This window comes from Acipenser ruthenus, chromosome 45, assembly GCF_902713425.1.
Source record: "Acipenser ruthenus chromosome 45, fAciRut3.2 maternal haplotype, whole genome shotgun sequence".
Classification (NCBI taxonomy): Eukaryota; Metazoa; Chordata; class Actinopteri; order Acipenseriformes; family Acipenseridae; genus Acipenser; species Acipenser ruthenus.
Window position 1 is genome coordinate 7,881,500 of NC_081233.1, and position 12,460 is coordinate 7,893,959.

Consider the following 12,460-nt stretch of genomic DNA (forward strand, 5'->3'; position numbering starts at 1 on the left):
TCAGAATTTTTAGCCTTCTTAAAGAAGTAGTTCGTAATAGAAGAAGTTCTTTCATTTCACCAAGAGGACTACTGACTGAATCAGACAGCTGTGCGGGGGATGTGAGTCATGTGACTTCGCTTGCCTGTTATGAGTTCTGGCTTGACTGCACCACTGCTCCCCGCCCCCCCCACAGCTGTGCCCCTTTCTTACCCGCTGCTCCTGGCACGATACAAAGGTCTGGAAGCCAGGCGCCACTCCGAAGCCCAGCTGGTCGATGAAGGGCGGCTCATCCTGAGTGTGGATCTGCACCTTAATCCCAGCCTCGAATGAGGTCTCATCTAGCAGGGAGAGAACACAACATTTACTGTATAGATACTGGCCATCTCATGGGGGACACAAAGGATAAAATCTCCCGTTGAAGTTACCCCAACCGGAAATAAACAACTGGCGCTTAATTTCTTCTTTTAAGCTGAGGGAACATGAAGCCACTTTTTCAGAAACAGTGGCTTGAAACCTGGTTCCAGGAGACCTAGTTTGAGGCAGCTTTGCTGTATCAAACCCCAAGTGTCCCCTGGTGTGCCGTGCAGTGACCTGAAACCTAGTCTCCTGAAACCAAGTTCCAAGCCACAAAGTGGCTTTGTGTTCCCCCCAGCTTTATACTTAAGGCTTCCCGTAAGTCAGGTATCATAGATTTAATATCATATATTCTGCTGTTTTTTTTAGGATGTTAAATCAGACAGCCCAATCCTTTTGCTCAAAGACGTTTCTCTTTGCGCATTTCACTCCTGAAAGAAAGAGAGAGACACAACACGATATTCACAATGATTACGAAGTGAAGTCTGATTTATGAGGCCACTCCGTAGTATGGCAAGAAGAAAATACCAATTGCGGTTAAGTCTCCTGATCACAGCTCGCTTTTCTTGAATTAGATATTCAAATTCAGTATAGCACTCGTAGCGTGTAATGAAAAATGAGAATTGAATTCTGGATTTCTCTGGATGGCATGCTTAATACTAACACTGTTAATACCAACACTTCCACTGTGTTACATAATTACATATGAGACAGAAGGTCTCACATGTCCACTCTATCATCCCGACGTCTGTGTTTCTTAGGTAGTTTATTCTTTTGTAAACAACTAGAGTGTTTAAATTAGTGCTCAGTATTATTAAGGTGCTGGTAATGACAGCGCTGCAGAGCTGAGAGTGGAGTGTGTAGACTAGTGCTCATTATTATTAAGGTGCTGGTAATGACAGCGCTGCAGAGCTGAGAGTGGAGTGTTTAGACTAGTGCTCATTATTATTAAGGTGCTGGTAATGACAGCACTGCAGAGCTGAGAATGCAGTGTTTAGACTAGTGCTCACTATTGTTATGACGCAGGAAGCTGACTGCGTGGATTGGAGAGGGGCACTCACACTAATAAGTAATCAGTAATATATTCTATAAGAATGCAATCAGTAATATGTAACAGATTTGTTTTTCGAGACAGTAATCGGAAGTATATTCCTTTTTAAAAAAGTAATATTAACATCCGTGGTAGTGTGCAGTGGACAGTGTCCTGACCTGTCTCGCCCCACACAGGCAGGTACTCGTCCTGCTGGATGTCCAGCATCAGCTCCAGCCCGTTGCCTGTCCCTCCTTTCATTGTCACGAGCAGAGGCTTGCCGTCCAGCCCCGAGTTGAAGGTGTAGCACTTCCCATAGCGTGTGAAAATCTGCAAGCAGACGGGAAGACTTCAGTGATAGCAACAGACAGGACCGAGCCTCTCCGTCCTTCAGTCACATTTGCAGTGAGACTGAACTGCAATCTCTCAGCAAAGCATCCCCACACTAAAAGCATATTAAAGTGTAATACAGTGAAAGCGTATTGAAACATTAAACATTGTAAAGCCCAGAGAGGTATGGGAAAGTAATAATAAAGCAGGGTCTATTGAGAGGTTGCCGTGGTTACAGAAGATGTCTGCAGCACTCCAAGCTTTCACCTTGTTCCCCATCCCTGCAGCTTGTGCAACAGCCTAAGCAGTGTCTGTCAGAGTCAGGTACAAGGGGTCACGGTTATAAAATCCTGCGGTTTCGTGCACTTTTTACAAGGTGTAGGGCTAACGGTGGGCAGCCAGGAACAGACACAGTGAGTTGACGTGGGAACAAGGAGCTTACATTCTTCCCGAGGGTCCCACCCTACCAGACAGAGAGAACATGTCACCCTCATAAAAGATTCCCATCATAAAAGCACAGCAAAGTTTAAAAAAAAAAAAAAAAAAACAACCCTTCACTCTCTTCCTCCAGCTTCATTTAAATACCTCCTGATTCCAATGAAATCACAAGATGCACACGGTGACCTTTCAACTCTGCCTCCCCTCCCTACCTCCCCTTCTCTCTGATATTATCATCAAAAACGGTTTTATGGAAAATTACAAAAGTTGTTAAAAATTGACAACCTGCAAACATCTCGGTTTTCAGAAAATTGTATTCTGTTGGCAATATGAAACGAGGTTCGAGTGACTTGCTACCCCTTTTAAATGTTTTACCGTAGCAAAAGTGTAACAAAGCGCAGTGAAAGCATGGTAAAACTAAGGGGAGCATCGTAAAGACAGAGGCGCGGTAAAGGATAACAATAAAAAAAAAAAAACATGGTCAGCTTTGGTAACTGTACCTTGCAGATTTACCGTGGTAAACTTGTTTTATAAGGGACGTAGCGTCTCAATAACCCTACTGGGTGAGTGTATGGGCGATGGCTGATTGTATGAGGAGATGCCTCGGGACTCACGGTGCTGAAGTTGCGCGGCCCGCAGAGCTCTCCTTGGAAGCGGCAGTAGAGCAGCATCTCCTCCAGCTGGTGCCCCAGCCTGTCCAGGAGCTGCCTCATGGATGGATGGCTGTCCCGGGGCGGGGGGAGGAAGTGGGAGAAATCCAAGAGGCGTGAGAAGGCTGCCCAGCGCTGATCCGCTCCGGAGAAGGATTCCCGAACCCCGGGCAGGACCTGCAGGTTCCTCCCCAGCATCCCGAGCCACCGCCCGGCCAGGAACAGGTCCGGCTTGCCCATGCGGGCCGGCAGGACGCGGTTCTGGTTGCAGATGGTGACGGCGGGGAAGACCAGGCGCTTGCCGTAGACCATGTGGATTTTGCTGTGCACCGGGGATGAGAGGAGGTAGCGCACGCGGTTGGATGACCAGGTGAACAGGAGCGCCAGGGCCGTCAGGAAGGCCAGGAGCCACACCAGCCGGCGTGGGTACGAACCGGTCAGGAAAATGTGGCGCAGTCCGTGGAAGGTGGTGTGCTTCAGGAAGAGACGGACTGCCTCGAACAGGGACCCCGGCCTGGGCTTGGGCACAGGCTGGGGCTGGGACATCCTGGAACCAGTGAGCTGTCCCTGAGCTCAGTCAAGTGGCAGAACCATCCTGGTGTGCTTCTTTCACAGTCCCTGACAGAGTGGCTGCATCAGAGCTAAAGAGCTTTTTTTTTTTTTTTTTTTTTCTTTTATGAAAATAGAGTCTAGTGGTCAACCAGTGTTTATTTTTTAAAGCGCATCCGAGACTGCGATTCTACTGCAAACTAAATATCCAAATGCATACATGCCCACGCTGCATCCGAGTGAGGGTCGATCCCCTTTCTTTCTTTCCTTCTATCTTTCTTCTTTTCTCCTTTTCTTTTCTTCTCTCCCCTTCCTGAAATCCACACGGGAGGTGCAGCTCAAACTCCAGTGATGCTTTTTTTTTTTTTTTTTTTTTAATATAATTCCTTCAATAATTGATCCGTTCAATAACCCGACTACCGCCACCCAGCACAGGAGAAAATGCGATGCAGACGTTTTAAAAAAAGAATTGATTCACATCACTGCTGCTGTTAGATATCAGCAAGCAGTCCTGGAGCTGAACGAGAGCCTTTTGCAGCAAACAGATATTGTTAACACCCAGCACTGACCCACTCTCACATCTCTCCCTCTCCCTCTTTCAATTTCCTCTTCTCTCCTTAGCTATCGCTTTGATCTGTTCCTCTTGCTTCTTTCTCTCTCTATGCCTCTCTTTTTCTCGCCCTCTTTTCTCTTTCCCTCTGTCTCCCTCGGTTTCTTTCTCTCTCTCCCTCACCCTCCTTTATCCTTTATTCACTCTTCAGTCTCAGCCTGTCTGGGTCAATCCCTTTCCCTTCTCTTTCCCCCGCCTTGTTCTCTCCACTCTTTTCTGTGTCTATAAATATATATAAATAATATGGTCACGCATCCATTCAAAGTCTCTCTCCTGTTCTTCTAAACTCTCTCTCGCAAATGCATCTATCTCCCTTGCTCTCTCTCTCTCTCTCTCTCTCTCTCTCTCTCTCTCTCTCTCTCTCTCTCTCTCTCTCTCTCTCTCTCTCTCTCCCCTCCTCCCTCTTCCATTTTAGCCCAACCCCTGCTGCTAGCTTGATGATGTTGCTCTCTCGGACTCTTAATTAGAAAAGGCAGAAATCCTGAGAAGAAGCAGCTGAAGCCTCATCCTCTGAGGGGAGACGCTGTCCCTGCTAAGCCACACAAATCTGAGGTGCGGAGATCACCCAGATCAATAGGAGCAGTCTCAGCCGCTCACCTCCACTCGACAAACTGCAAGGGGGCCCCGCTTGTTAGTTTTAATGATTGTAAATGGTGTTTACACGAACAGCAGACCTGGAGGTACGACATGAGAAATGTGCTCTTTGTTAAACGACTTCCTGTACCGGGTAACAGCTGGAAGAACATCTAGATCGATCCTGATACGGGGATTAATGGTGCCCCTTATGAGATTGTCTGATATGCTACATGGGACTGTGCAGCGTGTTAGACCTCTGAGTCAGGACCTGTTGCACGCAAATGTTTTTTGAGCAGTTTTTAGGCGGCATGATTGAATCATTGAGTTGAATAAATCAAATGCTTATTTTTCAGTTTAAGAACGTGCCTTTTTTTTTAAACAAAAGTATTTATTTATTTTTGTTGCCAACTCAGTGTCGTGTTAGGTAAGCACTTTCCTAAAATACCCCAAAACCGTTTGTAAAACCGTACAAGGTATAGAACTACCTATGCATGGTTGAGAGAGAATCGACTGGGGCAATATCCAGCAATTCCTCTCGCTTGTGGCAAACCAAGCAAAAAATAATAATGTAGGTTTTGAAAGGGCTGTAAGCACAGAGCATGAAGCAGATTGCCAGGTGCTGTCCACCGCTGTCTCCGGTAAAGCCTTCTCTGGGCGAGGGATGATAAGAGGCTAATGCTGCTTTTACTCCAGCTCTGAACTTCAGCTGAATTAAGCCAGGGAATGGAAAGAAAAATAAATACATACATAAAGTAAAGGCTTTTCAAAAGATTCACGGAAAGAAAATGCTTTACAGATAAAACAGCTTCTGTGCCACTCGAGTCCCTCTGTACGCCTACACATTGAGGGAGGGAGGGAGGGAGACAGCGGGTCTTCTGCTGTGCTGTAATATTAATAAAGCTTGACACTGCTCAGATTCAAAAACAATTCTAAAATCACACTTCCTGTAATTACACCTGTTGCTCCTCATGCACCTTTGTTTTCATAACTGGGGTACACATGTAACGGGACACGAACCGTCGACACGTTTATGATTTAGCGGTGTCAAGGAGAAGACAGGGAGCCTGCACCTCTTGTTGCTAGAACTACCTTCAGGTAAACAAAGCGGACAGTCCACAAAGCCTGTTCCTGCACACAGATGGCTCAGGCGGAATGCAGGGGTTGTATTTCAGTGTCCTGCCAGCTCCTGAGTGGCCCTGTATTCCAAGTGCTGATTAAACTGCCTGTAAGGTCAATGATTCACCTCTGACAAAGCCATCAGCAGCAGTGTTAAGTGGCCTGGCTGTCACAGTGCGACTGCTGCCAGTCCCTTCTGCCGTCTAGCTGCCAAAACCCTCCTTGGCAGACAGGCGCTGTGCCAGTACACCTGCCAGAGATCAAAGGAATCCTGATACCATTTTGATTTAACTTTATTATTATTATTATTATTATTTATTTCTTAGCAGACACCCTTATCCAGGGCGACTTACAATTGTTGCAAGATATCACATTGTACATTATACAGATATCACATTATTTTTACATACAATTACCCATTTACACAGTTGGGTTTTTACTGGCGCAATCTAGGTAAAGTACCTTGCTCAAGGGTACAGCAGCAGTGTCCCCCACTGGGGATTGAACCCACAACCCTCCGGTCAAGAGTCCGGAGCCCTAACCACTACTCCACACTGCTGCCACAACTTCACCTGGTTTAATATCCGATTACCTTGAGTTTCTTTTGATTCTGTTGTTTCTGCTCAGATCCTTCACTTACCGTGCTCGCTTTTTCAAAAAGCAAAAATTGCCCCACGCAAAAGTCTCTGTAGCAGCTAACCCCAGTGCAGCTCCCCATCACTGCCCAGTCTCTGTAGCAGCTAACCCCAGTGCAGCACCCCATCACTGCCCAGTCTCTGTAGCAGCTAACCCCAGTGCAGCACCCCATCACTGCCCAGTCTCTGTAGCAGCTAACCCCAGTGCAGCACCCCATCACTGCCCAGTCTCTGTAGCAGCTAACCCCAGTGCAGCACCCCATCACTGCCCAGTCTCTGTAGCAGCTAACCCCAGTGCAGAACCCCATCACTGCCCAGTCTCTGTAGCAGCTAACCCCAGTGCAGTACCACAGTCAGACAGTTTCAGTTTTTTTTTGTTTTTTTTTAAATTATTATTTTTACTGCTCAGTAGAGCTGAAACTGACAGCTGCACAGATGTCGACATCCTCCCCTTGGGATCAGTTGTCGATGCCTGGGCAGATTGTCGGACGTGCACCAGGCTTAATGAAGGCAATTCGGTTGTGTTAAGACCCCCCATTGGGAATGCAGGCTCGAGCCTCTGCTGTCAAAAGCTTTATATTACCATTTTTCCTATCTCTTTTCTTTCTTTCCTTTTTTTTAACAGTGCAGACCGCGGCAACAGCAATGAATAAATGATGAGGTGCAAGACCACACATATTAACAGCAATCGTGGACATTTTATTGCACGCCTTTGCTCGGACTGCGTGTTGCATGTACTGTATGTTTTTGTCCCTGTATCGTTCTGTAAGAGAGCTGCTCCCTCTTGTGGTGTAATTCAGAAACTGCATCCAGGTTTATTTTCTGTACTGCACAGTTCTGTTCACAGTAGAGATGTTCTTAAGCTTCCTATGTTTCGGTTTCCATTGAACTGAAATATTACTTTTTCCACCCTGTGATATTTTATAATTTTTTTTTTCTTGGTTGGAGTCACAAACTTTAAAACTTGAAAAAAAAAATAAGACGTTTATTTATTTTTAAACTGATCCTGTATACAAACATAATGACCCGAGGTGTTTATCTATATAGCGTTGTATGCATGAAGAATGTTATTATTATGTCTGGAAATGGCTGCGCCTGTCTGGAGAGATGTTTATAAACAAGGTTTCTACAAATGTGCACAAGGCAGAGGTTAGCAGAGGCTCATTTCTTCTGCCAGTAACAGCATCTCTCTGATTTAAGAGCTTCAGAAATAAGCAATTGCAAGTGGTTATAACTTCGACAAAGACATTTAAGCAGAGTTGGACGGAGACTGTGAAGCTGAAGAGGAAACGTCAGAAACTGCGGACAATAATGGTGATGATTCTGGTTACCAGGAATCATCCTCTGGTGAGTCTGACGATACCAGCACTGAAATCTGCCCTGGCGTCTCCTTCAACATCAAAGGGAAGGGAAATCAAACTCTCCACACCAGCCCAGCTTCGAAAGTGGACGAAACACTCCGATCAAACCATGGGAATGAATCAAGGTAGGCTGTCAAATTCCAATGTGATCAAAATGTTTTTATATATATATAATATATTTCTGCCTCGCCTGTCATTTGCGAATTGTCATCATGGCTGAGAAACGAAAACGAGTCGATTAGATTTTGTTTAGGGAAAAAAAAAAATGGACTCATATTTCAAATGCCACTTATTCGGGATATTATTACATCTCCCGAGGCGTCCCGTTAAAGCGACTGTATATAGTTACATATATTTCTGTGTGTGTCTTTTAAAAGCATTCACTGCATGCAGGCTTTGCGCTGTTAAAAAAAAAAAAAGAACCTGCCTTGATTGTTAATTAGTCTCTTCAGTGCACTTCAGTCCCAGCCAGCATGTTCTTATCCGCAGAAACACAAGTAGGGGGTGTGTTTTATTTTCTCAAACAGTTCGTTTAGCCCTGGAGCAGAGCGCTGCGTTAAAGAAACTCCCTGTAGCCTGTTTATCCTGAATAAAACCACGAAGCAAATATTAACTCAAACTTGCTAACACTGCGGGGGGGGGGGGGGGGTTGCACGATTATACAAATGTACCTACTATGATAAATGCATAGGGAGGTGTGCAGTAACTAAACACAAATAAAGAAAGTGTGCCGAAGCACAGACAGGCATGCAATATCACATGCAAACTCACTACCTGTATAAGGACCTCGTGTCTTGAATATAGCATGATTGTAAGGCTCTGCATTATCCTAATACAGGGATGGCAATAAGACTCCCATTGCATAGCGGTTTGATTAATTCCTGGTTTTACTAGGAGTTTAATAAGACACACCTGAGCTTGTTACCTGTACACCGCGGCTAATCAAGCACATATTAAAACCTACAATGGGTGAAAACTGCTATGCAATAGGAGTCTTATTTCCATCCCTGCTAATACAAAGGCAATTTGTAAACACAGTTTGCAAAAAAGTCCAAGTAACAAAGGCAAATGACTTAACGCTGTTTTACTAACGAGAGCTAAAGGAAAAGTGATTTAATATCCTTACAGTCACCCCTTTTAATGTTTAATGAGATGCTACAGAGAGCTTCAGCCCCCAGTGCTGAAAAAACAGCAGAAGCATCCTTCATTAAGGCACCGGCTCCAGTTACACCCCTCTCCTCAACTCAAGGGCAGCGCTGACCCACACTGCTGCTGCTGCTGCTGCTGTGGAGATACCAGCCACCGCTGCTTGTTCTGGCTCACTTGTTGCTGAAGTCCAGAAACTGGTTCTGTTTGCAGTCTACAATCATCAGCAGCAGTCTAGGTAGGTTTGAGACTGTCAAACTCTGCTTTAATCAAAAGAAAACCAAAAAAAAGAAACCAAAAATAAACCAGACTTTGTTCTCGTAGGATTTGTTCGTGGTACAGATTTCTCTGAAACGGTTGAATGGATCGTCTTGAAACTGCAGTATGCTGTTACACTACAGATTTTTCAAGTCGATACAGTCAAGATTTGTGAATACAGCCCCTGGAGACTTCTTGCTTCCTTCGGGAATGCAGAACAGACTCACTATGCAGAGCGCTCCCTCCTCTCTGAGACAGAGCTCTCGTATTCCCTGCACAGTCTCCTCTGCACCACAGCCACTGGGAATCCTGCGCGCCCGTCTCTTCATTCACAACGCATTCGGTTTACAACCCCGCTAAAGGTTTACCACGGTAAATTTGCCGCCTTTCTGTCATTTCAAATATCATTAATTTAATATAAAATAAAATAAAAACCCAAAACAATTTTGTGCATTCTTTTTTTGCAGTTTTATTTCTGTGGGAGCCGTTCATATTCACATTAGCTATTATTTCACGTTGCGCTCCCCGTTGGAACTGAACAGCTGCAGCCAGCTTGGATTCACTGTCTCAGCATTAACAGAGACTGAGGATAAAGCTTGCACAGAGGCGCGCGGTTAACTGGTCACAAGTCAAGCTGCCAATTTTCTCTGAAGACAGTTTAGCGGTGAGGATAATTGGTTTTATCATTGCCGCTTGGCTCTGCACAGATGAGCGTCGGGCATCAACGGCAGTCAGAGGTTAAAGGGTTTAAAATACCCTCTGATTTAATAAAGAAGGCTCACACTTAATAGCCTCAGATTGCCGGCTTCTCGACAGCCTTAAGTAAAGTGCAGCCAGCAAACAGAGCTGCGTTAAGGTGAGCCAGAGGTGGATATTTATAAGGAGCTGTCGGTAACTGTTCCCCTCGGAACTACCACTCAACCTTCCAATAACGAGACGAGCAGCGCTCCAGACCCTACCCCCTTGCCCCCAATTAGACAAACGTTTCAGCTAATTACACCCCCCCCCCACACACACCTCCATCCACTCTCAGCCCCTTCACTAAAGTCAATTCACATGAACACCTAGATCTGTAAACCAAAACACAACACACCTCTTTCCACTCCTGCTCTGTATCGACCCTGAAATAGTTAATCATCTCATCTCAAACCTGGCTCGGAATTTCCCTCCAGGACCGTGATCGGACACCCCTGACTGGCTTATAAGAAAGCCAGCGCAGTGGTACCCAACTCTTCTGCACTCCCCCCCCTCTCACCTCGGTGAAGTTCTCGGGTCCGCACTCCTTTCCTCGGTACGAGCACTCCAGCAGCATCTCCTCCATCTGGTGGCGCGCGCGGGTGTAGAACTCCCTCATGGTGAAGGGGCCGCCCCCCAGGTCAGGCTCGGGGGCCATGGAGAACCCGGGGACCATGTCCTCGCTGTAGCCCAGCAGGGGCCCCATGTACAGCAGGTCGCTGTAGCTCAGCTTGGAGCGACGGTAGTTGTTGAAGTTGCAGAGGGTGATGGCCGGGAAGGTCATGACTTTGGCGTCAAGCTCGTCCAGCGCCGTGATGTGGGGGTACTGCAGGTAGAGCATCACGCGGTCCACCACCTGGTAGAGGAACATGGTGATGGAGAAGAGGAAGGCGAGCAGCCACAGGCCCTGCCGCACCCCGAGCTTCCTGCTCTCCCCCTTGGCGCAGATGTGGCCGATGTGGTTGGCCCCGTGGAGGCTGCAGCCCTCCAGGAAGGTGGCCAGGTCCTCCACCTCGTGATCTTCGTAGTAGTCGTCTTCGTCAAAGTCTTCCTCCTCCTCCTCCTCCTCCTCCCCCCTCTCGCTCCCCCCGCCCCGCCCCAGAGGGTCGAAAGGGTCGCCCCCCCGGCTGCCTTTCCTCTGCTTCCCTGCCTCCTCATCATCGGAGAAGGAGATCGTGCAGAAGATCCGGATGGGCATCTCAGTTTTTTTTTTTTTTTTTTTTTTTTAATACGGGACCCCCCCGACTTGAATGGAAATATGAAATGTCAGTCTTTCTTTTTCTTTCTTATTTTTTGTTATTTTCCTTCCTTTCTCTCTTTTCTTCCTTCAGCTATTTTCTTCCGATGTCATGTGGCTCAGTCTTCTCTCTTTACTTTATTTCTTTTTTGTTGTTTTTCTTTCTTTCTCTTCTCGGTCTTCTCAAACTCCTTTTGTTGCTTGCAGAGTTGCAATGAGTTCCTCGTCTTTCTCATTCCACATGCTCTCTCCCTCTCCCTCTATATCTCTCCCAATCCCTTTATTTTATGTATAAAATCCCATATAACCCTGTTCTCTCTTGTCGTTGCTGAGCTGTTGAAGTCCTGGGATCTCTTGCCTCTGTGCTTCCCCTCTTGATGCTGTTAATAACTGAGAAGCTTCTCTGGGATCAGAGCGCACAGCCCTGTCTGAAACACACACCGCTCTCACTAGCCCATTCATTAGCGGGCTGCTTAATAATGTATGAGAGAGACGCCCCTCGGTCTGTCTGCTGCTTGGGCTAGGGGGAGAGAGAGAGAGAGAGGGAGAGAGGGCGGGAGTGGGGACCCAGAGGTGTCTTCTGTGCAGATTCAGGAGCATCAGCGCCAAACATTTCAGTTCTAGGATTGAATTTATCACGAGCTACCCAAGCTACCTCAATACCAACCTTAACTTCAATCCCTCAGTCATAAGATAACCAAAGCATTGAAAACGTTTCAGCTAATGCAGGGGTGCCAAATTCCGGTCCCGGAGGCCATTCCCGCACCACGAAATCAAGAATGGCTGCAGGATCTGGGTAGAGGTTTAGGTGGTTCAATTTAAACCACTTAGAGTCAGCTTTTACTCACCCCTAAGCAAGTGCCTTTGTCAGTGTGACAGGTAGAAATCAGAAATCCGTGCACGCTTTGCTTTCCAACAGAATAATTATAGCATAGTGTTTAAGAGAATCACTCATTCGTGCAAATGTGATATAGCCACTATAATGAATTGATGCCTTCATATCGTGGTAAATAGAAAACAGATTGTTATTATTCAACCGTGTTTATGACAATACCATGCCATGACAATACCATGCCATGCCACACCATACCCTACCATGACAATACCATAACACACCATACCCTACCATGACATACCACGACCATACCATCCATAACAATTATCCATAGTGCTGAATTTAGAAATACGAGAAGAAACCTTGTACATGTTTATCCAAGCGTTTTTTAATGTGTTTTTATTTAATATATAAGACTTCTTTAATCGGTATCTTGGGGCTGCCAGCAAGTCCAGTGACGCCCAAGCACTTTCCCAGCAATGACGCAAGACAGCCACTAATCTGAGTGGTGTCGGGGCTCTGACTGCGGGCGCCTTTCCTAAGCGACAAATGGCTTTGCCTTCCCCCGATCGTAATTCCAGTTAACAGGCGGAAATGCATTTCTTTTATTGAGTTAGA

At 46.2% G+C, this 12,460-nt stretch overlaps 1 protein-coding gene and 1 long non-coding RNA gene across 8 annotated transcripts in view; one reads left to right on the top strand and one right to left on the bottom strand.

The window, feature by feature from the left end:
• The window catches only part of LOC117967020 (uncharacterized), a 23,423-nt gene extending 14,119 nt beyond the window's left edge, over positions 1 to 9,304 (top strand). The window contains exons 2-4 of the long non-coding RNA XR_004661836.2: positions 7,605 to 7,756; positions 8,760 to 9,015; positions 9,102 to 9,304. This is a non-coding gene — a long non-coding RNA (uncharacterized LOC117967020). The remainder of the gene's footprint in view (positions 1 to 7,604; positions 7,757 to 8,759; positions 9,016 to 9,101) is intronic.
• The window catches only part of LOC117401021 (acid-sensing ion channel 1), a 60,967-nt gene that overhangs the window by 7,049 nt on the left and 41,458 nt on the right, over positions 1 to 12,460 (bottom strand). For 3 of the 7 annotated variants that reach the window (XM_059013280.1, XM_059013279.1, XM_034001415.3), the window contains 2 exons: positions 1,546 to 1,696; positions 193 to 320 (listed from right to left, as the gene is read on the bottom strand). In XM_059013280.1, coding sequence (XP_058869263.1) covers positions 193 to 320; positions 1,546 to 1,696 — 279 coding nt within the window. Of the gene's footprint in view, positions 1 to 192; positions 321 to 1,545; positions 1,697 to 2,748; positions 4,942 to 10,290; positions 11,518 to 12,460 lie in introns of those variants that run through there. The other 4 variants (XM_034914097.2, XM_034001412.3, XM_034914098.2 and 1 more) reach the window with 4 other exon arrangements.